Source organism: Cucurbita pepo, chromosome LG03, assembly GCF_002806865.2.
Source record: "Cucurbita pepo subsp. pepo cultivar mu-cu-16 chromosome LG03, ASM280686v2, whole genome shotgun sequence".
Lineage (NCBI taxonomy): Eukaryota > Viridiplantae > Streptophyta > Magnoliopsida > Cucurbitales > Cucurbitaceae > Cucurbita > Cucurbita pepo.
In genome coordinates, this window is record NC_036640.1 from 6938669 (window position 1) to 6966297 (window position 27629).

The 27629-nt window shown below is 35.7% G+C and overlaps 1 protein-coding gene across 1 annotated transcript; it reads right to left on the reverse strand.

Annotated features, from left to right (window-relative positions):
• Positions 1-694: 694 nt before the first annotated feature.
• Positions 695-26735, reverse strand: LOC111791401 (pentatricopeptide repeat-containing protein At1g10910, chloroplastic). The gene is made up of 10 exons (XM_023672724.1): positions 26337-26735; positions 16133-16217; positions 15444-15707; positions 11353-11655; positions 10316-10420; positions 4451-4550; positions 1888-2207; positions 1417-1593; positions 1200-1328; positions 695-1101 (listed from the first exon to the last, which is right to left on the reverse strand). The coding sequence occupies exons 1-10, from the start codon at positions 26621-26623 to the stop codon at positions 874-876; spliced, it is 1998 nt and encodes a 665-aa protein (XP_023528492.1). The 5' UTR covers positions 26624-26735; the 3' UTR covers positions 695-873.
• Positions 26736-27629: the final 894 nt, after the last annotated feature.

Here is a 27629-nt window from a genome sequence, read left to right on the forward strand (position 1 = left end):
GGCAAAAAAATATACATGGGGCTTAGTTTCCCTTAAGGCTGATCGTGAGCATATCAAGATTACGACACCACACGGTAAAAAATGTACGTATAAACAATGGATCCGGTCGTTCATAAGAAATTATATTATTAAACCAAATTTGTGGAAGAAGGAGCAGGCTCACAATAGAGATAGTGCATATAATTTTCAGTGTGCCTCCTTGTTTGGCATGACAACAAAAAGTTAGACTGAACTCTACCATATGGAATGGACATATTTACAACCAAATGCTTATCTTTTACAAAGATGATCACCTGCCTTAGATTTGATTTGCTATTTTCCCCTCATCATTTGAGAACACGATCGTTGCTAAGTTCATCGAACACTTAGAGATCTTGACAAAGCACTTAAGTTCATCGAACACTTAGAGCTTCGCAACCTGTTTGGCTAGAGATCTTATGAGAGTTCACAAAAATTCAAACCGACTTTAGTTCTCAGCATGGAAACAGTAACACCAAATGAACCCAAAAGATATAAGCTTAAGTGCTTTGTACCAACCCATGTCGGATCCAATCTATAATGTCCCACATCGATTGTGTAGGAGAACGAAACACCTTTTATAAAGGTGCAGAAACCTCTCCCTAGCGGACGCGTTTTAAAAGTCTTGAGGAGAAGCCTAAAGAGGACAATATCTACTAGCAGTGGGCTTGGGCCGTTTACACATACTGATGAAATTTCAATAAGAAAGCTCCAGTCTCCAACATCATAATAAACACACAGCATATATTGAATAAATGTAAGGGTTTACCAGTCATACTAACAAACAACCCTATCTTTGATCTCCACACTATCCAACCCAAAAATCTAATGTCAACACAAGATCAATTATCTCCTTCAAGTGTTCCCATGAGATCTTGTAGCTTTGGACACTCGATGCTGCTGCTTTGACAGAATGTCGGCAATAAGCTGGCGACCAAATAAATGTGAGTTCTTTAAGATAAGGTTTCTCGTTGATGAGTCAACGACATAACCCTGACCAGACATCCATTGTAGCAATTGAATAAACAAATCCTTCTTTTCAGGCAGCTCAATGAAACGTGATGTAGCCATCATAAATAAATCCTGAGGAAGAAAAAGAAGCAACTTCATAAAACTAGTAGTAGTTACTGGTTGAATCTAAATTCATGAACATGTTTTATGTATGTCCATTAATAATTCACCTGATCAATCTTATATCCAGAACAATGGATTGCCTTCATTACGTCATTTATCAAGTTGACGTTACCGAACTTCATGAATTTGAAAGCGAACTTCCTTATGGCAGGTTTAGAAATCAGTCCTGCATTGTCCTAAAAGGAAACAAAATTTTGAGCATAGTGATAACGAAGTATAGAGTTGAAAATTAAATATGGATAAATAAATAATTATTATAAATACCTTGACAACGACATAAGCATCTTTGAGAAGTCGACCTGCAATTAGAATATGCAAAATCTTTTCATGGAGTGCCTTGCACATTGTTCTTTTACTATATTTCAATATATTGTAAACCGAAAATGCTTCGGAATAAGCCCGTATCGTCCCTAGAGATGATATTAAAGATGAACAGAGTTCCTGCACAATGTTGCATTTGGAGTGAGCAAACCAATTCAGATCAAGAAAATCTAGTACAGTTTTTCCAATGTGAACTTGAAATGTAGAAACGAAACGTGCGATCTCCCACGCTTAAAACTAACGTTAAACAACTCCATTGATCCTACTTTATATTGAAAATTCCTAAACTCTGTATGGATAAAGTTCGGGTTCTGTGGCATATCAGTTAGGAAAATACAACACACAACATGTTTCTTCAGGGGACCAAAACATTTATAAGTGTATATTAATTGATAGAAAATAACAAAACTTGACCTCATCTGGTTGGTGGCCTTGACGATGCATGTCCTCCAAGGTCCTACAGCCAAGTAGATATAGTTTCTCCTTACAGAAATATTTGATTAAGATATGAAACGTATTATAATCTGGACTGATTGCTAATTCATCCATTTTCCTAAGCATTTGCATGACACTCTCCATTTCTCCTGCTCTGCAGTACGCACAGAGCATTGTATTCAATAATACAATGTCATATCTGTCATATGTGGTTTCAAAATCCTTAGCCAACTGTTTTGCCTCTTCTAGAAGCCCACCTCGGCAAAAAGCTGATATCATGATGCTGTGGGCATACCCATCTGTGAGACGTAAAAAGCATAAGAAAAGAAGTTGGAATTTCTACTATATAAGAAAACCTGAATTGCACATATTGAATAACAAGGATATTGATATTCTCTTAAAATTAAGATGGCATCAGAGCACTATAATTCATGGTGGCCTCCAAAACCCCTAGCCACTTTCTAATCCTAGCTGTCACCTAGCTACCACTACTGTCTGAACCCTACCGCCAATCAAAATGGCACATTCGACCTTCGGCAATATCTCTTTGGTAGCAGGTTCGCATTTGTAGGGTCGGTTGTTCTTTTTTCTGCGGTGGCCATTCAGAACCGTTGGTCTTTTCATTGTGGCCTAGTTTGCTATTGTTGCATCTCTGCAGTACTGTTGCTTCATTCGTTGCCTCTGTCCTGCACCTGTTGCATGCATTCAACGTCTCTGCATTATCCATGGGTTTGAAATACTTTTGCTCGATTGTTCGTGGTTGTCCTGTCCTTTCAAATCAGGTCTGGTTTGGTTCAAGTCTGGCTAGTTTGGTTCCGTTCAAGTCTGGTTGGTTCAGATTAGTTTTTTGGTTCAATTCATGTGTATCTTTGGCACAAAGAGTATTTATCCTAAGGCCTTCTCTTGTAGTAATTCGTCTCCGTCGATTATTGATTCTGGAGCTTCTGATCACATCACAAGTTCGTCTCATATGTTTGACTCATACTCTCCTTCGTATTGCAGTTTAGAAAAAAAGAATGTAAGTAGTAGTTTTTGGGTGTACTACTCATGTTCACATACTTCGTCACTTTTGGTATGATCTTGATCATCGAGTTGTTAAATGCATTTTCGAGTGACTGTTCAAGTAAAAAAGGTTGATGCCAAGTATAGAAACTTCTCGATTAGGAGGAGAAATATTACAAAATGATCCTACCAACCAAGTTCTTGAGTTTAAGTTTTATACTAGAAAAAAAAATTCATTCAAAGAACCATGAACCGACACTTGATTCTTTAGAGAGCCAATGTGAGACTTCGACCCTAGTAATCCTTCCGTCGTTCCTACTTCTTCAACTATTCAAATTATCAATAAACATTTGCTCATGTTGCTAAAATAAACCACATTAGAGTTCGTTTGTCCCTTGTAGTTAATTCAGATTCCCATTCGACCAACTTGACTTAAAAAATGTCTTTGGAAATGAAAATCTTGAGGAAGAGGTATTTATGAGCCTACCACTTGGTTTTTAGAAAGGAAATAGGATCTTAACAATCTCCAAGAGCTTGGTTTGAGCATTAAAGATTGTGTCCAATCATGTATTTCTTCAGAGTCAAGCAAATCATACTATATTCTATAAACGCGGTGAAAATCTCGAATACAACTTGAAAAAGCTATTTTATTCCAAAGGCATAGCATAATCACTTCCAACTAGAAGTCTATAATGATGCATATTGGGCAAAAGGATACTTAAAGAAGTGAAGATTCCTTTGAAGACACCGATACGAAATTAATGTGAAAATAAAGGTGTTATCTCTATATGTTAGATCCCACATTGGTTGGAAAGGAGAACAAAACGCCCTTTATAAGGGTGTGGAAACCTCTCTCCCTAGTAGACACGTTTTAAAAACTTTGAGGGGAAGCCCGAAAGGGAAAGCCCAAAGAGGACAATATCTGCTAGCGGTGGGCTTGAGCCGTTACAAATGGTATCAGAGCTAGACACAGGGCGATGTGCCAGCAAGGAGGCTAGGCCTCGAAGGGGGGGGGGAGGACTTGGCGGGGGTCCCACATCGATTGGAGAAATGAACAAGTGCCAACGAGAACGCTGGGCCATGAAGGGGGGTGGATTGTTAGATCCCACATCGGTTGGGGAGGAGAACGAAACACTTTTATAAGGGTGTGAAAACCTCTCTCTAGCAGACGCGTTTTAAAAACCTTGAGGGGAAGCCCGAAAGGGAAAGCCCAAAGAGGACAATATGTGCTAGCGGTGGGCTTGGGCCGTTACACTATAGCTCATGATAGAATAAATTGTTGAAGTACTAAAAAAATGACTTCCACAAAAGTAATTCAACAGGTTGGAATTAGACTACTTATGAATGATTTTGTGTAAATACTATTTATGAAGTATTTAGCCTTACAAGGGTATTGATAAAATTCTGGAGGGGCTTGACCCCTACAAAGACTCAACGGCAACATGTAGAAAAGGAAAACGCAGAAACATAGATAGGAATGAGTTCATACTACATTTTAGTTGCGGTTTATAACTTCAAATCTAAAAAGGAGAAAACATACCAGATTTAACGTTTTTTTCTTTCATTTGATCAAAAACTGCCTTTGCTTCTCTAATAGCACCTGCCTTGGCCAGCCCATCCATCAACAAACAATATGGCATCTACAAAAAAAAAAAGATTAAATTTTTAGATTCGGAACTTTATGCTGGAAGAATGAAACTTGAAATATTTAAGATTTTTAAGAACAGAATTAAGTCCTTTGATGGAATTAATGTTTCTAAAAAGCTATCCGTACAAAAATCCTCCCAAGTGTTGTGTGTGTTTTTTTTTTTTTTTTTTTTTTTTTTTCCAAGGAAACAATATTATTTTGTGAAGTTATGAAAAGCTACATGCATGAGTTACAAAGAGCTCCTTGGAAAGAGAATAAAGTGAACTGCCACACAAAAACCAAACCAACTTCTGATAAGAAGCACCACAACAAATAACCCAAAAAAAGTACATAAAATACTCCAAATTCCAGACCAAGGATACATTAAGAAAAATAGAGTTTTCAATCATGATGGGGGCGAGTCCATATCGAGGCCTTGGGATCTAAAATCTAAGGCGTATTGTACATTGATAAATGCCTAGGCCTACGATTCTAAATCTGGTTCAAGAATCCTTCGCGAGTGTCCCTACAAACCAACACAAGTCGGGTCCTTTTAGTATACTTAGAAAATCCCAACAAGTTAGTTGGGTCCTTTTAGTATGCTTAGAAAATCTCAAGAAGTCACCCAACATAGGATTGTTCCAAACCAAGCATTCTTAACTTTGGAGATTTTATGATTGAGTCCTTGAATAGAAATGATGTACCTTATTGGTATAGGTAGTAACTATCAATTCTTTTAAGCTTTTCTTAACCATACTGGAATATCATCATGTCGTTGTTTGGATGTGGTATCGGTTTATTCATGTACCCCTCCTTTACTTGAGTGTCATATGTCCACTAGAAGATGTTCCGTATTGATATCATCTGGCCTAAGGTTCGAACCATGATTAAGAATCAAGATTTGACACTCGACAAAACTTGTCGACGAGGTTAGGATCTCATTGTTGGGCATTTAAAGTTCTTCGACTCATGTTTATAATTTTTTCCAAGTGAAAAAGTAGTTCGAGCTTTATAGTTCGTGAAAATTTGAATTTTCTCTCTATATAGATAACGTCTTTAAATCTCCAAGGCAATGACCATAACTACTAAGTCCAAATCTAGATCAAATAATTACGCTCATAATCTTTCACCGGGCAACCAACTCCAGGAAACTACACAACTCACTAACATTATCAATAAATGCAATTACGAAGGTGTCTAGAAAATTTTGGCGCATTGATCAAGCCTAAGGATATTATAGTAAATTCGCAATCTCATACCAAGAGCTTAAAGTTGTTTTAGGGATATCATCACCCCTTGTTCTCAACGGGTGATAGGCTGATCGCAGGTCGATCTTGAAAAACACCATTGCTCCTTGTAACTAAGGTAGAGGGTACTTGTTCTTTATTGTTACCATGTTCAACTCACAATAGTCTATACAAAGATGCATGGATCCATCTTTTTTCTTCACAAACAAAATTAGTGTGCCCCAAGAAATTACATTAGCGTGCATGAAGCCTCGTCCAGTAGTTCCTGGATCTGTAACTTAGCTCTTCATCTCTGTTGGAGTCATTCTATATGGAGCCTTAGAAAGGAAAGTTGTTCCTAAATCTATCTCCCATTTTGGTGACAATCCTCGGAGGTTTTTAGGGAACATGTCTATGAACTCATTAACTTCTAATCCCAAAGCCACAACGACCTCCGTAAATCTTGTGTCAACCGCACTAGCCAAAAGGGCCCATGCTTGTTGGCTTGATCAACCCTTTCGCCTTTAACGGAAAGACCATTTTAGAAATGATTTCGGTTCGGGATCCTTTGAACTTGAAGTTTGTTTCTCGATGGTTTTCTGAACACACTTCCTTGAGATAACAATCAATGTTGTCATGATTTTCAGCTAACCATTCCATACCAATGATAACAGTATATCATGTCCAAGACTATCAGTATATCATATCCAACAAATTATATGATACTAACACCTAACAGACTTTTACTTTCTCATTAGCAAACAAAATCAACCTTGATCGGGTGGAAATAGACAAAACATATCCTAATAATTCCAATTCTAACTTAGCTCGACTTGAAAAGGAGGCAGATATAAACGAATGAGTATAGCCTAAATTAAATAATACTATTGCATAGTGACCAATAATGGGTAACGTACCTATCACTACGACATTTAAGTTATCTACCGACAAACGAATGATGGAAATCACCTTACCTATCTGTTTAGTCTGCTTGCATTTGCCTGGTTGGAATTTAAGGACTGTCTTGCATCAGGGGCATTATCATTGTAACAGTTGGCAGCCACATGTCCCTCCCCGCATTTGAAGCACACTCCCGAACCTTTGGAATTTCAAAAGTTGTTTCTTGAAAGTAGTTTTTTCATTTGCTCCTCGAAATTTTGCTGGAGGAAGAAGATTGTCTTTATCCTATTTATTCTTCCATTGGTTGCACTGATTGCCATTTTTTAAAGATCTTTTCTCAGGTTTCCTTCGTGCATCAACCTTATTTGCTAATCTTATGGAGTCTAAAGATGTTGATATTGCTCAACTTTCGGCACGTGGAATTGGCTTTTCTTTGTAATGAGACGATTTATTGTAGAGAGTCTTACATTAAAAGGACTTTAGAGATTCATCTCCATTACAAGTTGAAGTTATTTGAAACTCATGCATCCATCATTGAAAAATTAGAGGCAAACTTCTTGCAAAAGTCTTGAAAAACCCCGTCTCGCTCCTTTAAGTCCACTTCAAATTGAAAGCCTTTAACTTTGTGATTTTTAAGTTTTCTGTTCTTCTGTACTTGATTCTCTTTGTTCTCTTTGTTTTCGTTTTCATTCCCTTCAAGAAGCTTGTATCTTTGAACAATTTTCTTTTCATCTATCAAAGAAAAGTTGTTTCTTGTTAAAAAAAAAACATGCTTGAAATACATTATGAACAGCTCATACCGAGACAACGAAGGTGACTTGAGTTCGTGAAAGATTATGACTGCAGGATTTTGTACCATCTAGGTAAGGCAATTGTAGTTGTGCAGGTGCTTTTCATAGAAAAACAGCTCATACCTCAGCTCTTATCACTACCTAGGCCCATATATACAATAACCTGAAACGTGCATAGATAGTAGTTCCAATGGATGAGATCACCTCAAAACTAGCACATATGTTGGCTACATGAAAGTCCGAGGCAAGGAATTACAAATGTCCAGCAAGGAGAACCTAACCTTATTGACAAGTACCATCAGGTACTGAATCCGAATTTTGAATCTTGGTCAAAATTCTGAACCTAGGCATCACAGATAACTTGTTCACTTCAACAACTTCCTCATAAAGTTTCTCTTGCTTACTGAATACTTGTACAACGCTATCACTATTTGTTAGTCGCAAATGCAATCTAAGGAGGTATTTGCTTGATAATGCCCACTTTGTCCATATCTGAAGTATTTCCTACTGGTTGAACACATGTAAGGATTCTAGTTTTTCTTTTTTGCTTTTATAAGAAACATAACTTTCATTATCAAGAGAGGAATTATAAAGGAAAAGGAGATGAGATATCCACACAAATCAACTGGTGTAAACATGAGTCATGTAGTTACAAAAGAACTTCAGAAGTAGAAGACCAAGTAGAAATAAAAAAAGGAGTAACCAAAGTCTCTTTCAAACCGTAGTCTTCAAAGGAGGGCAAAGACACCATTGGACCACAGGATTTTCACCTGAGGGCCATCAATAAGATGAAGAATGGCATCCGAACCCTTGTTGGGCCAACACATTGCAAATTGAACAAATATAACAACCTTTCCCAGTAAACAGCAGCAAAGGGCAGAAGAAGAAGAGGTGCATCAAATATTCCTCACTTCTTTTAGAAAGAACGCACCAATCAGAGGAAAGTGCGGAATTTTGAAGAATTCTATAGATTCTGCAGCAATTCAACCTCTCAAAAGAAAAAATCTACAAGAAAACTTTGACCTTTTTTAGGACACAATGATTTTCATATAAGATCAGATTTTTGTTAGACCAAATTGCTTGCTTCACAATAAGCCCAGAAAGGATCTAACCGAAAAGGAGCCATCATTTTCCAGCATCCACACTATCAAACCAGAATTGGCTAATGATCGAGTCCTTGGTAACCACAATTCTAAACAGTCTAGGGAACTCCACACAAAGGAGCGAATCCATTAGCAATTTATCCTTCCAAAATCAGGTCTTATCCCCTTGACCCATTCGAATTTTCTACCACTCCTCAGATAGGAGAATACTGTTCATGATTTCGGGCCATGGGCCTTTAAACGACCAAGAGCCTTTCATACATGGCCACCATTGATTCACATTCCATTTGTATTTAGAAGCAATCACCTATGTCCACAAAGTTTTCTTTTTTTGTTAAAGATCTCCAGCCCCATTTAGCTAAGAGAGCTCGACTTTAGTAACAAGATTACCAATACCCAAACCTCTCATTACGGAATAATGTGGTCAGGGAAAAGCAACGTATCAGCAAATTGCAAGCGTTAAATATGAACCCGTTCACCTATGATGGATAGACCTTCAGAAAATCATCCTTCACCCGCTTTGTCAATCAATGTACTAAAGACATCCGCGACCAACAAAAATAGAAAAGGAGCAAGCAGACCACCTTGCCTTAGCCTCCTAGTAGCTCAAATTTGGCCCATCGGGCTTCCATTAACCAGAACGGAGAAGGAGGTATTGGTAATACACGCTTTAATCTAGCCAATCCAGCGAGCTCCAAAGTCTTTACACTTAAGCACCTGAAGGAGAAAGTCCCAGTCAACCATGTCATAAGCCTTCTCAAAATCAAGCTTGAAAACACAACCATCCTGAAGGCTAGCAACAAAGTCATCAAGCAATTCATTGGCAATCAAAATAGGGTCAAAGGATTTGTCTACCTGTGATAAAAGCTGATTGGATGCAGCTGATTCTTTGATAGACAACTTTTTTAAGCCTCTTAGCTAAAACTTTGGCAATAAGCTTGTAGAGAATAGTGATCAAACTGATTAGTCTGAAGTCAGTTACTTAAGAAGCACGCCTTTGTAGGAACAAGACAAACATAGGTTTCATCGATGCCCCGGTTCAGAATGCCAATTTCAAAAAATTCATGGAACACCCTAAGAATTGGGTTCGCTCCAATTTGATTACACTTTTTTTTTACCCAAGCTCTTCAATCAATCTACTTTCTTCTTTAAATGTGTCTCAATTCTTTGGGCAATAGCTCAATAGCTCAGCTTCATCAACTCCTATTGGCGGGGGAAAAAAAATATAACCAGAGAAGAACGGCATCCAAGTAGTGATCTTCCAAGTCAATGTCATGAAACCTTTGCATCCTTCATCGTATTCACTTCTTAAGCCCTACCAATTACTCGACCCAATGGAACTACCAAACTAGAAATTAACAAATTTTGAAACATTAAATTTAAATTTAGTACTTAAACTTTGAAGTTTGTGTATAGTTGATCCCTAACTTTTAGAAATACAGTTTAGTCTCTCCCGATATTTTTTTAAATTCACAGATCTACTAGGTACAAAATTGAAAGTTCAAGGACCTATTAGACACAAAATTGAAAAATTAGGGACCTATTAAACACTTTTGAAAGTTCAAATGTCAAATAGACACAAACTTCACGGTTTATAGACTAAACTTGTAATTTAATCATTTTGGAAAGTACAAACATCAAAACCAACAATATGACCATCTTTCTAGTGTGGAAAGAATCATATAAACAAATGGTAATTAGCAAACATCAGCTTCAAATGTACAAAAAGTAATACTACCACAAATCATTGGCACAGACCTCATTTTCACCATAGCCAAGGGCTTCCAGTTCTGATAAGAGTTTCCTTGATTTCTCAAACAAACCTCCCCTGACATAAACCTTCAGCAATGTTGTTAAAATCACCTGCAAGTAGACAGAAAACTTGAATACCAACCGTATACAATTTTTTAGAAATGAAAGAAAAATTCCATTGTAAGTATTAAAAAAAAAGAATATATATATATTTCTAAATAAGCCAGAGAAACTACAGTCGTATTTTTTAACCACGTTTTTATAACTTCTCTCACATGTACTTTTGAAGCCTAACCTTAAACTTTTTGAGGGAAAAGTTAATGATTTCCAGATTCTCCAGAGTAACATGGACCGGTATGATGTAAATAAACACATTCAGATGTACTTAAACATTGATTTCAATACTTGTGCCATCAAGTCAAATATCTTATAACTGTAGAGTTGTCTTCCATGGCATATTGAAATAATTTTAACAAACAAGTATATAACTATTTGTACCCAGAAATACTGCATGCTAACATTTCGATTAAAATTGATGATTGCTCCAGCTCTCTCTTCTAATATGATGACAGGTTAGGTCCACGCTACCTCAAACTCAAATATCCAGACTCTGTGTGCTTTCCACCAACAATGGTAGAATGAATACGATCACTAGTGGGGAGCATTTGGGCCCTCTCCATCGGGTGCTCTCAAGGATAGAGATGCAGAAGACTAGAATGCTTTTGCTGTTAACCTTTTGAGGAAAGGCGTCCGCATCCTATCAGACCAACTATATTGGAACCTCGAAAATGATGGCACTTTATCTATTAAATCCATGGTGAACTTCCTCTCGCTAGGCAATTTCTTCCCACTCTTTTCTGTAGTCTTTACAACTCCATGGAAGTCTTTACAACTCATTCTTTTACAATAATAGGACTTTAACCATATAACTTCGTATATTTCCCGAACAAATTACTATGCTTTCTTCTCGATTCTTCTCATAAAAATTATTCATATATAAATACAATCTAAAGTTTCGAAGGCACCATAACAAAAAAACAAACCTTATTTGGTACTAACCCCTTCAATTTCATATCCTCGATCAGCTCATCAGCCTTTTTATAATCTCCACTCATTGAATAAGCATTGAGTAGAGAGCCATAATGGAACATATTTGGCGAATAGCCTTCATTTTTCATCTGGTTGAAGAAACTCTCTGCGTCTTCCAATCTATTATGTGAAGCACAAACAGCTATCAGTGTCCCATACGACACAGAATCCATGCATAGTCCATTGTTTTGCGACTCCTTTAGAAGCTCCAATGCTTTGGCATAACCATGTTCAACCTTGATACAACCAGTAAGCATCTGTTGAAAGTAGACAAGACGAAAATTTTTATTTTTCATCATTTTAACAATAAAACATATCAATTAAAAGTGTATCTAGCCCCACATTCCACTCATGAACAGATCGAGATTCCTGTTAATAATAACATCACAAAATTCTTGGCGTAAATATATCCTTTAAATAAAGGATAATACAGCAGACTTTGTTAGAACGAGAAAATAATACTAAAAAACAAGGACAATTCAACACCACAAAGAATACCATACAATTCAGTATAAAATTCGAGAATGAAATCTTTACAACACATTTTAGTTACAGTAACAATTAAAAATCACTTATTCTTTCTCCACAATGTGAAATGCTCTCAATATTATTTGTCAAGAATGGCAACAACCTAGGGAAGAATCATAGAATGGGTCAAGACTGCCAAGACAACTGGATATCTAATCACATAAGTACCCCCTTACCAACTAATTACATTCCCAAACCCCCTCTGCTCTCCTCATACGCTTGCTTTAAGATGCATTTCTAATAGGAGGCCTATCACAATATCGTTGCAACTTTTATGACATAGTAGTAAGTCACGGAACTAAATATATACATCGTTGAAATATGATAGATGTCTACACAAATTGAGCAACTGACAAAGCAACACAATTTCTTTTACTGTAATGGCCATGCTAGAAAAAAAATTAATATCATTACTAGCAAAGAACTGTCAATAGCATTTGTTTTATATAAGAAACAATTTAACTGATAGACAAAAAAAGGATGAATAAAAATCCAGAGAGATTACATGAAAGCCCTCCAGTTTAGGAGAATAGAAGACGCATCAAAATTCAAAAACAAAAGCAAAAGCAAAACATAACTCTGAACTACAGTTCCAAGGGGAGGCAGTGAAAAGAATGAAGTCCCATCGGATACTTCTTGGATAGAAGCTTCAAATTGGTCTTAACTTTGAATGGCAGAGTGACTAAGGAAACGCAGGAGGCTTGAAAAAATGAGTCATTTTATTTCTAAAGAGAGGAAGTATACATCTTATATTTCTAGATGAAATGAGGAGAATAAAAACTCCTTGTATAGGTCTCAACTTCTACTCCAATACGTGTTACATCATCATTAAACCTAAAAGCTTAAGTTGATGGTTTATAGCATATTTAATCCATATTCATACTCTTAAAACTCTCCCTCACTAGTGGACAAGAAGCACGGACACTTTAGTTTGGTTAGTGTGTTCATGTCTGAAAACACTTTGATACTTGTTGGCCACGTATCAAATAGACAAACACTTATTAGCACAATACAAATGTGTTAGACACTAGTTGTACAAAATCAATATAGGTCCACATTTGTTAGACCGGTATTGAATACTTGTTGAGTACACTAAATCTAAAAATAAGAATATAGAAAAATAAAAAAGAAAAAAAATTGAAAGCGAAATACATCATACTCATTTTTAGCACATAAATACATAAACTTATTGACTTTGAATTTCTTCCTGTATAAAAATGTATATTTTAATAAACAAGTCCTTGTCATGTCCGTGTCCTAGATTTTTTAAAATATACATTTTTAAAAAAATATGTATCACCATGTTCGTGGTGTGTCAATCCGTATTTGTGCTTCTTTGCTAGTAAACTTGGAAATTAGCATAAGACCCAAAAAATATTAATTGAAAAAATAAAGAACATTATAGGAGTTCGAACAATAGGACCTCCTACTCTTATAGCATATTAAGTCACTACTAAACTCAAACTATTTAACTTTAAGAGTTACGATAAATTTCAATTCTAATAGATTCTCAAGCACCTTTCAAATGGAGTTGTTTGAGTTGTTTTGGTCTAACCAAAACACTAATATTTCTTCTAAGTTATCAACCTCAAAGAAATGCTCAAACGGAAATTTAATAGCCTACTTAGAGAGTACTTGCAACATTTCATTGATACACTGACAGAAGAAATGGGATTTAGTTATCAGAAGAAATGGGATTTAGTTGCTGCTGCGAACTTAATGATCATCCATCATGATGTTAGTGGACCTATCTAGAATTCCTTAGCAAACATCACTAGAAATTCTTCATCTATACATTACGAGAAAGACCAAGGATGCGTTTGGCAACAGAATTGATAGCCTTAATAGACACCTTCCATCAATGTTGTGATGCCCAATTACGTCACTTCCACTAACGAAAAAAAGTCATGTGTAGAACCATGGACACAAACCATAAACTACGGAATTAGCTAACAATACCCTCATTTTTTGGCTTTAGGTGTTCTAAAAAGTTATGGCATTCAGAAATTGCATGGAACCACATGCATCCTCCTTCTCACCAAATTGAGAAGCCAAAGCTCTATAGGCTTTCTTTTGGGGTATGTGTATGATGTCCATTAAATATAGAGCACCCACTTCAAGCTTATTACCTATCCACTTAAAAAATAAATATAAAACATAAAAAATAAGCCTCATCACTCATGTTATTGAGGTTCACACCTTTTCCTTTGTCATTACGGAGCTTGACATTGGCATCAAGCTCCTTGGCTCTACCTTTAAGAATAATTTCCTTTGTTACAGGATTTATCTCCATTACTGTTCCCATTATTGATTTCCTTCTCCTTCAAAGGACGATTGTCGTTGGAGGAGAAGCAACAAAATTTTCCATCAAGCATTGAAATGTTATAAGTTTTTAAAGATATAAACTTCCTACAAGAATATAAAAGAAAATCTAGGGGTACACACTCCACTTCGAAAAACTGATTCAGCAACTCAAACGGACGTTGGTCGGTTGCTGTAACCAAAGTTCAGCTGGCATCAACTTTTCTATATGAAAAAACAACTAGCCAGTCTGTCCAAGTGGCCAAAGAATAAGTTTTCAGCCGACCAATTGATATTCATTGATCAGTATTTAAAATTTTGTGGCTGTTTTAAGAAACCAGCCATGGTTTCTCAAAAAAATATATATTTTCTCTCTTCTTCCTCCCATTCTCCCGTCTCCCTTTCTATCATTCTCTTTTTCCCCTTCTCCTCCCCCACCGACTTCAGTCTTATCCCCTTCTCTCTTCTCACTTTCTTTTTATCCCTTCTTTTCTCTGGACATTCCTCTCTATCTCTTTTTCTCCCTTAACATTCTGGCTATCTCTATCTTATACATCAAGCATGTTCATCTATCTCCTTCAAGTGCTTGTTCACAGGAGTAAGTCAAAGTTTGGTCATCTCCCTGCTACAGTTGCTCTCTCACTCTATTTTCAACAGTTTCGGCCAAAACCAACAATCCAGTCAGTCGACCAGTTTCATAAAGCATTTCAAAACTGCCAACCACTGGCTGGTCAAGATTGATAGGACGGTTATGGGTGTCAGTTTGTGCTCAAAACCGACATTGACTTACTGATGTTCACTGCTAGAGAAATCCCCTATCCCAAAATAACAGAGAAATACAGAAAATAGAAAAGTATCAGAACAGAAAAATACCAACTAAAAACCAGCAAAGTTACTGAATAAATTACAAGAAAGGCCCCTGCAGGAATTAACAACATTATAGGAATAACTCCAAAAAAAAAACCCAAAACTGAAAGCACCCAAGAGAAGCACAATTCAACATTTTGATCATTGTCTTGTTCTTATGTTCCTCAGGAAAAATTAATGGCCTCAAAATCTTTTCTTTTTCGGTTGAATAGTTCAAACATAATTGCTTTTACAAAGTGGCTAAGTTTTCTACAAAAATCTGACAGCTGCTTAGAATAATATACAACATAAAAGAAAATGTAGGTCAATTTTCAAATTAGGTATGATGCTATGAACTAAAATGTCATACCGTGCTGTATGTAACTGTATCTGGACATAAACCATCATTCTTCATTTGATGAAACAGCTTAACACTGGTATCAAACTTGCCATTTCTCACCAGACAATTGAGGATAGAATTACAAATATAAATATTATTCTTTATTGATACTTCTTGAATATTATTGTATATTTCTAGTGCCTTCAAAGGATTAAGGCCTCTCCCCATGAACTTTATATAGCTGCTGTAAGAAGAAACATTGGTCTTTCCAGTCTGCTGCATCCACTCAAAGAGCTGCAATAACCACAAATATAGATAACAAATGTAAAATGACAGGCATTTAGAAAGTTCTCAAACCCATGGGTTATGGAAACAAATAAAAGTATGCAACAGGTTCAACTCAACCAAAAAATGTAATGATGAAAATGAGCAAAAAATATTTTGACAAAAATGAGGAATTCTTTCTTTCTTGTAAGGAAACAGAACTTTTCATTGATAATTGAAAGGTTAAAATAGCTGCACAAGATAACAAATCCCAATTAGGAGTATAAACATATTTTCTCTGATATATCATGACATCACAAAAAAGAGATCCCAAGTCAAGAAGAAATACTGTGAGCATTTGTGAAATTTTCTTGTTGACACTACATTTCACCGGAAACAGCTTGATTCTCATCCAACAATACACAGTACAAGCAGATTAATATTTCTAGAAGCACCTGAGATAGATCCTGCCACCTACTTGACATCCCAAAATGCCGCAGTATAACATTCAAATCTTGCGCTTTTAGTAGTCCACCATATCTGCACAAGAAAAGTTAATCCAGCTTAATGTTTCAGCCCGTAAACGATCTTCTATTTTGAATGATAAGGAGAAGCAAAACTTCTGGCAGAATCCCATCTCTTGAACCAAAGTAAGAAAAAAAATGATCAAACACATTTTTGTTTCTCCTTCAAAGAAAATAAAAACATGAAACATTAAACACTAAACACTGAGAAAAATGAGACATAGACAAGCCATCATAGTTAGTAATAAGATGTTAAAATGGAAAAAGTCATAAAACAATGTCACCAAACAAGAGGTATTATGTAAACAGACTCCCTTTACTTGGGTATTACAGTTGGTGGGAAGCCTAGTCTTTTTGGAGCCCGGTTGTTGATAAAATTCATAGCAACTTGGCGGTTTAGAGAGGTTTCCCCATTTCCAAAGGGGTAGATCTGCTTTCAGTAAGGTCGTTCTCTCTAGTATGCCAGCTTAGTTTTTTCTCTATCTTCAGAGCTTCGGTGGGCGTTTGTAAAACTATTGAAAAATTCTACAGAAGTTTCTTAGGACGAGGGCTGAGATGTTGAAAGGCAGCCACTTAATCAACTGGGACAGAGTCACCACCTCTAACTGGGACAGAGTCACCACCTCTAACTGGGACAGAGTCACCACCTCTAGCTCTTTAGGTGGTTTGGGGATTGATAACCTTAGAGCCAAGAACCTTGCCCTTCCTACTAAATGGTGTTAGGTTATGGAGCCTACTGCTTATTTATAGCTTGGTCAACGGTTATATCCAGCTTGGTAAAGGGTAAAGCTATATATGGTAAATAGTTATATATAGTAGATGATTAAATCTGGTAAAGCTATATATAGTAAACTGAACTATATATATCCGTCCGTAGAGCTTTGAAAAAGTAACTTTTTATTCTCTGTAATTCAAAAGTAACTTTCTATTCTCTGTAATTCTCTCTTACTGTACATACGTGAAGTCATCAATAAAACAAATCCTTTTAGCCAGAGTTCTCCTTGCACTTTTTTCTATCCATTCTTTGTGTTCATCTAGATCGAGCGTGTGCGTTGTTGTGCGATCCTAACAAATGATTATGGTGTTTTGAGTTGGAGGAGACAGCTTTACGGAGAGTTGTGATTAAAAGCAAGTACGGGGAGTATTTTGTTAGGGATGGCCTGGCTCATAAAAAGAAGAAAGGCACCCTCAGTCCTTGTAAGTACATAGCCAAAGCTGCTTGCAGTTTCTGGGAAGATTATGGCTTAAAGGCGTGAAGAGAGGATAGAGTCTTTTTGTAACCCTTCCTTTAGAAAATATCTTTTTCACTAAAACAAAGGATGAAAATTGACACGGCAGTTGATATGTAAGAATTAGAAGGCATACGTGATATTATTTAGAACTATATAGAAGGTAAAGATTATCATTACTATTTATTTCATCTCAAAAAATATTCATCAAATGTCACGTTAATTTACACGAATGAGGTTGTAAATGGTGTCACATATCCTTTCAATTTTTACACATTCGCCAACGCATCAATTTTCATCTTATTTTAATGGGAAAAAAACTCTTTAAGAGGATTTCTTTAAACAAATTTCAAAATTCAAGGGTAAAAATGAAACTTTTCAAAATCTAGAAACATTAAACAAACCCCAAAATTAAGGGCATTTTGTAGAATTTAACCATTTATATTTTAGAAAATATTTTTTTTAAATTAGGTTATGTAAAATACTTTGAAACTATGGGGTTTGTTTCAATTATATCAATAGGCTATAAAAAGTTGCATTTTGATTCTTGAACTATGTTTCAAATATCTCCTAGACTTTGAAAAGTTTCATTTTAACCCTTGAACTTTGAAATTATTCTATTAAACTATGAAAGAAAATTGGCACAATAGCTGATACGTAAAAATTAAAACAAATACAGGACATAATCTATAACATCATTCATGTAAGTTAACATGGGAACTGATGTGTGAAAAATTGATTCAATGAATGATGTTGTAAACAATGACGACATTTTTCGAATTGAATAACAACAACAAAACAAAATAAAACTCCTCTTTAAGGGTAATTTATGAAATAATTTTAAAATTCAAGGGTTAAAATAAAACTTTTAAAAGTTTAGGAGCATAATTGAACACACCCCTTGGGGTATGTATAACTTAACCTATGAGTTTTAAGAGCTACATTACCATTATTTTCTATCCTTATTACATCTTTATTTTCAACTTGATCTTTTCCTACATAAAAGACATTTACATTCATTACGGAAGTAAAAGCAAAAGATATAACCCAACCCTAACTCTAACCCTAGTTTATGGGTGTGATTACTCTGGCAAGTTCATGGTACGCCATTGGTGATATTATCTTTGTCGGTTTGCTCAATCGATGTTTGCATTTGTGCAGGACATTTTAAGGTATCATCCATGTTCATTAGGTACACCAGTATCCACATTCATGCCTATGGTTATCTATGTCTACTGGTGTTTTCATATGTACTATCTGCACCTTCATCTTCATGCTAGATTTGTGCAATTAATAGTTCTCGTTCAACATCTTCATTTTTGTTTGGCCTTGTTGTTCTTCGTCTTTATTCAACCTTATTGTTTTCCAATGCCACAATAGATATGGTCCATCTGTGTTCATCAAAACTGTTCTACCATCTTAGATTCATTCATATTGTTTACTAGATCTCATTAGCGGGTATTAGCCTAAGGAGTGAAAGCCCCACCCAATTAATTACTGGGTGAATCGGCTAGGCGAGTGGGGAAATATAGCATATTATCTCAACGTGTATACTAACAAATTTGATACTTCAAAACAGATGAGACACATAAATTTAAGATGAAAAAATTAGTTTACTTGTAATAGTTAGTAGCTTGGACCTCCCCTACAACTTCATTCTATCTTTCAAATGGTGATCATAAGGCTGGCTTAAATTATAAAGGTGATCATAATAGGATAAATAATAGGTTTGGAAGTGGACAGTGACGAGCAGGGATAAAAAAAATTTCATTTTAAATTCTCAATCACTTTTTTTAGGTTGACGTATTTGTGTGTCTCCTACATGTTCAGAGATGTCCCGTGTGTGTCCTTGATGTGTCCAAAATTGAAAAAAATAAAATATGATACTTTTTTCACGTATCGAACACGTCTAAACGTATATGTGTCTAACACAAGTCTAACACCGACACTCAATCAAAAAGAGAGCGTGTGTTTCCTAGGTTTTAGTTTGTCATTCATTAGATCTATGTTGTACATATTTAGCTATTCAGATTCAACCTTAGCAACAATACCTAATGTAATTTTAGAAACATGTTAGGCATTCATAACAAAGATTTATGAGAATCAAACTTTCTTTTTTTGTTCAAAACTAGTGAAGGTGGGGATTCGAACTTTTTACCCCTTTGGTCAAGCATATAATCTCATAACTAATTGAGATATGCTCTTATGAGAACAAACTATTTGAAAATGTAGATTTTTTGTTTGAGGATTTCAAAAATAGGGTATGATTAGATTAGCTTGACATTGATAATAACCACTTTTAATCATAGTTTTGAGAAGTCTATCCAACCAGGACGAGGAGACTGTTTTAACCTTTATAATGACTTTCTCAACTTGCATACCAAACTTCTATTAAACTTCTTTTCCATTCCAAGAGGAACCTCCATATAAACTTTTTCAAGATCACCATTCAAAAATGCACTTCTGACCTCAAGTTGATTGATATGAATCATACTACTCGTCAATTGCATGAAGGAGCAATTACAAGAAGCAGTGCAGAGAAGATTCAAGTATCAAATCAAGAAAAGAACTGAGTGGCAATAAAATATCACTTGACATTAGAAAGTGATATTACATTTAAGATTATTTATGTTATGTCTTATTTTCTTCAATTTGTATTTAATAGTTTTTATTAGTAGTTTGTAGTTGTACTACATTATGTTTAGATTATCTTTTTTGGTCTATTTAAAGGCATGTAATACTCAAGTTTAAAATCATGACGGAATACGAAAATCTTGTGTTTGAAACCCTTTGGGTGTTATGTTTCTTTCAAACCTTGTTTTAGGTTTGATGTTAAAATCGATTCATTGGATTAATCATGATCAAGCTAATTCTAGAGTGAGTCGTCTTGGTATCTAAGAGTGACCATCATAGATTTCAAGTTCGATCTAAGAGTTATTCATCCTTCTAAGCCGCTCTTAGTTAGAATCATTTGTTAAGTTAGCTTTTTTGGTGAAAGTTTGCAAGGATACTAGAAGGACCTCTAGCTTTGCAAAATCCAACATTTTTGGCGCTTATCATTTGGTATCAGAGCATTTGGTCGACGTCTTTGGCCAGCTCTAGAGGTGAAATATCTTTACTTCGTTAAGTTAGCTTTATTTGTGAAATTTTGCAAGGATACTAGAAGAACCTCTAGCTTTGCAAAATCCAGCATTGTGAGCGCTTATCATTATGTTTTTTTTTTTTTTTCTATCAATTTCTTTACTACGTTAAGTTAGTTTTATTTGTGAAATTTTGCAAGGATTCTAGAAGGACCTCTAGGTTTGCAAAATCAAGCAATTGTTATCCATTAAATTAGCTTTACTTTGAAATTTTGCAAGGATACTAGAAGAACCTCTAGCTTTGTATAATTCAGTATTGTATGGCGCTTATCTTTACTTTATTCTTTTTCTATCAATTTTTATGAGTCTCTTAGATTATCAATATATATATATATATATATATATATTAGTAGAAAAAAAAGGAGAAAAAAAAAAGAAAAAAGTATATGGAGTAAAAAAAAAACAATATTCAGTTCTTATCAAGAAGGGAAATGAAGACTTTGACTTGAGGACAAATCATTTTAAAGAAGGGGGAATGATCGAATCCAACAACGGGATCATTTGCATGGACTCGAAGGAGTAATTACAAGAAGGAATGCAAAGAAGATTTAAGTATCAAATTAAGAAAAGAATGAGTGGGCAATAAATATCACAATGTGATTTGAAGACTTTTTGTTTTTGGTAGTTCAACTACCATTTAAGACTATTTATGTCATTCCTTAATTTCTTCGATTTGTATTTAATAGCTTTTATTGGTAGTTTGTAGTTGGTTAATGAACTACATTATGTTTAATTTTTAGACCTCTAGCTTTACATGCTTTTAAATAGGCCAAAAAAGATAATCTAAACATAATGGAGTTCAACTACCAACTACGAACTACTAATAAAAGCTATTAAATACAAATTGAAGAAAATAAGACATAACATAAATAATGTAATATCACTTTCCAATGTCAAGTGATATTTTATTGTCACTCAATTCTTTTCTTGATTTGATACTTGAATCTTCTTTGCATTGCTTCTTGTAATTGCTCCTTTAGATAGTCTTCATTCCCTTTTTTATAAGAACGGAATATTGTTTTTTTTTTTTCGATTTTTTTTACGGTTGATTTTTTTCTTCTTTACTGATATTTTTTTTCTCTCTTTTTATGATAAACGGAGAGAGACTAAAAAAAATTGACATAAAAAGAATAAAGTAAAGATAAGCGCCATACAATGCTAGATTTGCAAAGCTAGAGGTCCTTCTAGAATCCTTGCAAACATTCACAAGTAAAGCTAACTTAACGGATAACAATTACTTGAATTTGCAACTTCTAGTATCCTTGCAAAATTTCACAAATAAAGCTAACTTAATGAAGTAAAGCTAGAGTCGGCCAAAGACATCGACCAAATGATAAGCGCCAAAAATGTTGGATTTTGAAAAGCTAGAGGTCCTTCTAGTATCCTTGCAAACTTTCACAAAGAAAGCTAACTTAACGAATGATTCCAACCAAGAGTGGGTTAGAAAGATAAATAACTATTAGATCGAACTTGAAATCTATGATGGTCACTCTTAGATACCAAGACAACTCACTCCAAAATTAGCTTGATCATGACTAATCCAATGAATCGATTTTAACATCAAATCTAAAGTAAGGTTTGAAAGAAACATAACACCCAAAGGGTTTCAGACACAAGGATTTTGTACTCCACCATGATTTTAAACTTGAATATTACAAGCCTTTAAATAGGCCAAAAAGATAATTCAAACATAATGTAATTCAACTACTAACTACCAATAAAAGCTATTAAATACAAATGGAAGAAATTAAGGAATGACATAAATAGTTTTAAATGGTAGTTCAACTACCAAAGACAAAAAGTCTTCAAATCACATTGTGATATTTATTGTTCCTCCTTCTTTTCTTGATTTGATACTTAAATCTTCTTTGCAATGCTTCTTGTAATTACTCCTTCGAGTCCATGCAAAGGATCAGTTGTTGGATTCGTATCACTGATGACATGGCGAATCTTGATTTACAGGATACGTACACCGTTTAATTTTGCAATAGGGGCAAAAGTCTCTTGATAATTTATACCATACGACTTAGTAAAGCTCTTAGCCACAAGTTTTGCTTTCAATCTTTCCACACTACCATCTGACTTTTAATTAACGGTAAAAATCCATTTGCACCCAACGGATTTCTTTCCAGGATGATGCATCTTGAGAGTCCAAATTATATTCCTTTCAAGAGCTTTAATTTCCTCATCCAGTCCTTCTCTATTTGGGATCCTTAAGTGCACCTTGAATATGTCCAATTGAATTACAAAAGCTTAATAAGACAGAAGTAATTGTTCATATGTCACACTTTTTTTAATTGGATGACTGGTATAACTTCTCACACCTTTTTGCTGAGCAATTGGTAGTTTTGCATCATCAATCAAGGGAACCATAGAAGTAATGTTCTCGCCAGTGAGATTCAAAAAGGGTGTGTCTGGTTCAGGTGGCTGACATTTTGAGTCTTGCAGGTAGCCCCTTTCCTTCTCGTGAAAACAATAAGAATTCGACTTTGTGAGACTAATGGTTCACAAACGTGTGAGACTTCAAGTTCAAAAACAATAGATTGGTCCAAGACAGAAATAGGTAGCTCATTTGGAGGAACTAAGACATCGATTATAATGTGAATAGGAGGTGTGGCACAAGTGGACTCAACTTCTAATAGCTCAAATTCCTTCGCGTTCTCCCCCTAGATTTGTGACTTGATAAGAAAGTATTGTTTTTCAAATAAGGTAACATCCATAAAGATGTCTTTTTTCTAGTCATGGGGAATAACATTTGTACCCCTTTTGGTGGGGTGACTAACCTAGAAAAATGCACTTGAGGGATTTTGGATCAAGTTTGGAGCGATGAGGAGAATGATTATGAATAAATGATGAACATCCAAAAACTCAAAGAGGTAAATTTGAGAAAAACTTTTGAAGTTGGGAATGAATTTGGAGGAATACATCTCAAGGAGATTTGAACTTGAGAACCCGACTAGGCATTCAATTTATAAGAAAGGTTGCAGTAAGAATGGATTCTCCCCGAAAAAAGATTAGGAACATTCGTAAACATTGAGAACAAGCTACCTTAAGATGTCTATTTTTCCTTCCTACAATCCCATTTCCATTAGGAGTATCCACACATGAATGAGTGTGACAGTCACCATGGGATGAAAGAAATGACCTAAGAGTTGGATTGAAATAATCTTGGTCATTGTCTGTTTTGAGAACTTGCATTTTACTTCGAAATTAAGTGTATTGAAAAATCTTTATGTTTCAAATTTTTCCTTCGTGAGATATGCCCATGTCAGTCTTCTATGGTCATCAATAAAAGTTGGGAACCAACATGCTCTTGATATATCTTTAACTTTAGAAGGCTCCCAGATGCCACAGAGGATTCGTGCAAAAGGGTTTGATGTTCGTAGAGCGCACTTAGATAAGTATTTCTAGTATGTTTGGAGAGTTTGGAAATTTTTGCACTGAGAGTAACTTGATTTTTTGTTCATGAATCAATGAGGAAACAACTGTTCAAGATACAAAAAATTGTAATTTTTATTATATATGCAGATGATACTATCATTACATGGGGATCACCTATGAGAGATCATTGATTAAAAAAGATGCTAGCATCTAAGTCTTAAATCAAGGACTTGAGAAGTATGAGATATTTTTTTGGGGTGACGAGATCTAAGGATGGTATTGTTATTTCTATATGAAAACACATTCACACTTGCTAAAGGAGATAGGAAATCTTGGGTGTAGACCTGTTGAAACACCTATGAATCCAAATTTAGGCCAACACCAAAGTACAGAGATTAGTTCAGTTGATAAGGGCATGTATTAAAGACTTGTGGAAAAGGTAATTTACCTGTGACATACCAGACCAGATCTTGCATATTCCATTAGCATTGTTATCCAGCATGTGAACAGTCCAAATGAACATCATCTTAGGTTTTTTAATAGGATTTAAGATACTTGAAAGGTACTTCAAGTAATGGGTTACTGTTTAAAAAGTCATCAAACACAATGGTAGAACTCTATACTGATGCTAGTTGGGTTGGAGAATTAATTGATCGAAGATATACATTTGGGAATTGCTCGTATTTGAGATAACTTAGTCACATGGACAAGCAAAAGGCAGAGTTGTAACAAGGTGTAGAGGTTGAATATTGAGTGCTAGCTATGGAAATTTTTTAAGGCAGGTGGATTCATGAGCTTTTGAAAAAAAAAACTAAGGATAGAAACTCAAAGTTCATTCAAGATACTTTGTGATAGTCAAACAGCAACCAGAATAACGAAGAATCTCGTACATCATCCCATACTTCATTTAATCCCTTGTTTGCTATGGGAAGGCTAAAGACTCCACGGTAATCACGTGGTTGGTAAAATCTTTAGATGGAAAGTCCCAATTATATGTATCATTCTACAAGAAAGGAGTTATGAGGATAATTTAAATAAGCTATACTTTAATTTTGGCAATCAATCACAAGTCTTCAAGTGGGCTCCGAAATTAAGACTTTGATTAGAAGCAAGTACGTTACCAAATACTTCAATCCTTTGAAGAAAATTTGGTGACACCTCGGACCTATTTACTAATCTCACCCAAAAATTACAAAACCATCACAGAAAACAATAGAGAATGGCAGCATTTGCATGTTTATTTTGCGCTCAAACATTGGGTTCAATGTGTAAGAGGTAGATCCATTAGAAAAAATCCACTCCCATCAGTTGCTGAAAGCTTTGCCCAAGTTAGAAGAGAAGTGAATCACGAGAGCATTGCCACAAGAAGAGAGGTAATCCATATGAAAGATCAACTTTGGTTGTCAAGTGTATCTATCAACACTGTAATGTACTATCCTTGAGCCAAAATGGGGTGCAATGATGCACCATACATGAACAAAGTGTAGCCAATTCAAGAAGACTCTCCTAACAAGTCACTCTTCAGAACATAAATCCTACTTTAAGTCTCTTATCAAGTCACTCTTCACAACATACATCCTATTTCACGTCTCTTAACAAATCACCCTTCACAACATTCATCCTACTTCGTGCTCACATAAATTATAATGCTATTCTTGTGCACATGACACTTACTTTGAGAATACACACTTCCCATTTTTCCCCTTCTAACATGCACATTAACTACTACGCCTAAGAATTATTCCCATATCCAAAGAAAACCTTGTAATGAAGTAGAATTCTAGAAATTGGCGTAGGATCGTCTCCAAAGATTACCACAAGGCTTCAAACACCAAAAGATCATTTCATTCCCCTTTTTTATATCCTATCTCAACTATTCTCACAAAACAACCATCTAATCTTACTATATCTAGTTGCCAAAGAAGCCTGTAGGGTATTATATCTTAGGAAGGTGGCCACGAGGGCATGAACTCATTCCCTATACTCTCTACTACTCAAAATTGGCCCTTATTGGCTATTAAACCAACCCATGGTGGTTAAGAGACCTTCACGTTGGATTCATATTTACCACCAGCCAAACTCTACTCTTCAGTAAAACCAAAACATGTTCATAATCCTTTCTAAGTTAAATCCTAGCATGCGAAAAATTGGTGGAGACAGAATACCCTCTTCTAAGGCCTCTCGAAGCTATGAAACATGAAAGACAAGGTCAATGGAATCGCTATTCCTTCCGTAATACAAGGCCAGTGTTGATTAGTTTATTTCTTCAATGTTGGCTAACGAACAAAGACTAAGGAGAGACTAACGCAGTAAAAGGAGGAGCAAGTGATTTTGTTTCCCACAATTCAAAGTCCAAATACACATTTAAAGAAGTAGAAGAAGAACCTGGCAAGAGCCGGAGCCAACTCGGAGCAGTCCTTAACTTGAGCAATAGCGGACTGTCTCTCTAGGTATGACTTCGAGTGGCGCCTCTGGCCCCCATTGGAGAGCTTACCATTTGGGGAGTCGGGGAGGAATTGAGGGTGTTTAGGGACAACGGCTATTGAGTTAGGGCGATGATTCTTGAGCCTGGGGACAGAATGCGGTGCAGAAGCCATTACAGAAGAAGGAGTGGGCAACCGAGTCTGAAGGAGATGGCGATGATATCCATTACCAATAACAGAGAGTTCCATTTCGACACAGAGCGAGGGAGTTCAGTTCGCCCTCGACCGTGTCCGTAGCCGTGGATGACAGTAGATATTCAAGCCAACCACTGTCCGTCGCCCTTCCAAATATCCAAGTGAAGAAAGGTATGCTAGCTTTTAGATTCATGAAATAACACGTGGCAGTGGTCGCGTGCTAGATGTCTCGATCATGCTTATGATTGGTCGGATTGGTTAGATGTTCGTTCCAAATCCGCTTTACTTGCTTTTATATAAGTTAGGTTTTTACCTTGTTATGTCAAAACAATGATGTATGATCGTTAATCAAAATTATATTTACACTGTCAAAGCTAAAATGTTTCAAAATAGATGTGACTAGTTATCAATTATTCCTACTCACCCCGGTTATAAGCTATTAAAGTTGTGGTTTTTAAATATTTGCTTTCTATAACTTTCTTTGTCCTCATTTTTTAAAATATTTTCTTTGAAACGAGGTCGAAGGCTTGAGCATACATCGCTCATTCCAACGGTACCCAAATTCTAGTTGGCTAATTTACTTGAGGTGGGAGTAAGTGTCGTACAATTGCGTTGCGAGTCCTAATAGAGTGCAAATGTGATAGTTGGTATTAAATCCAAATCGGCTCCTTAAATCTGCGTTAACAAACATGTCCGCTACAAAATAATGGGGCAAGTCTTAGGTTGACCGATTAGTAGAGATCGAAGATTAGTTGCTCTACTTGGGTGAAGTTTTTTAAGGAATGAGACATTTAGAATCTCCAAGTGAGGGTGTGGTTCAATATAACAAGGTGAGTGTCCTCAAGCCTAAACCCTTTTCTGGAGCTTGAGATGCTAAGGCTCTGATGAACTTTATCTTTGATCTTGAATAGTATTTTCGAGCAACGACTACCGTGGTAGAAGAGACAAAGGTTATGTTGGCAACAATAATCTAGTCGATGATGCAAAGTGTGGTGGAGATCCAAGTATATGGACATTCAAGATGGTCGATGTACCAACTCTAGGGAGCTTAGGAATAATG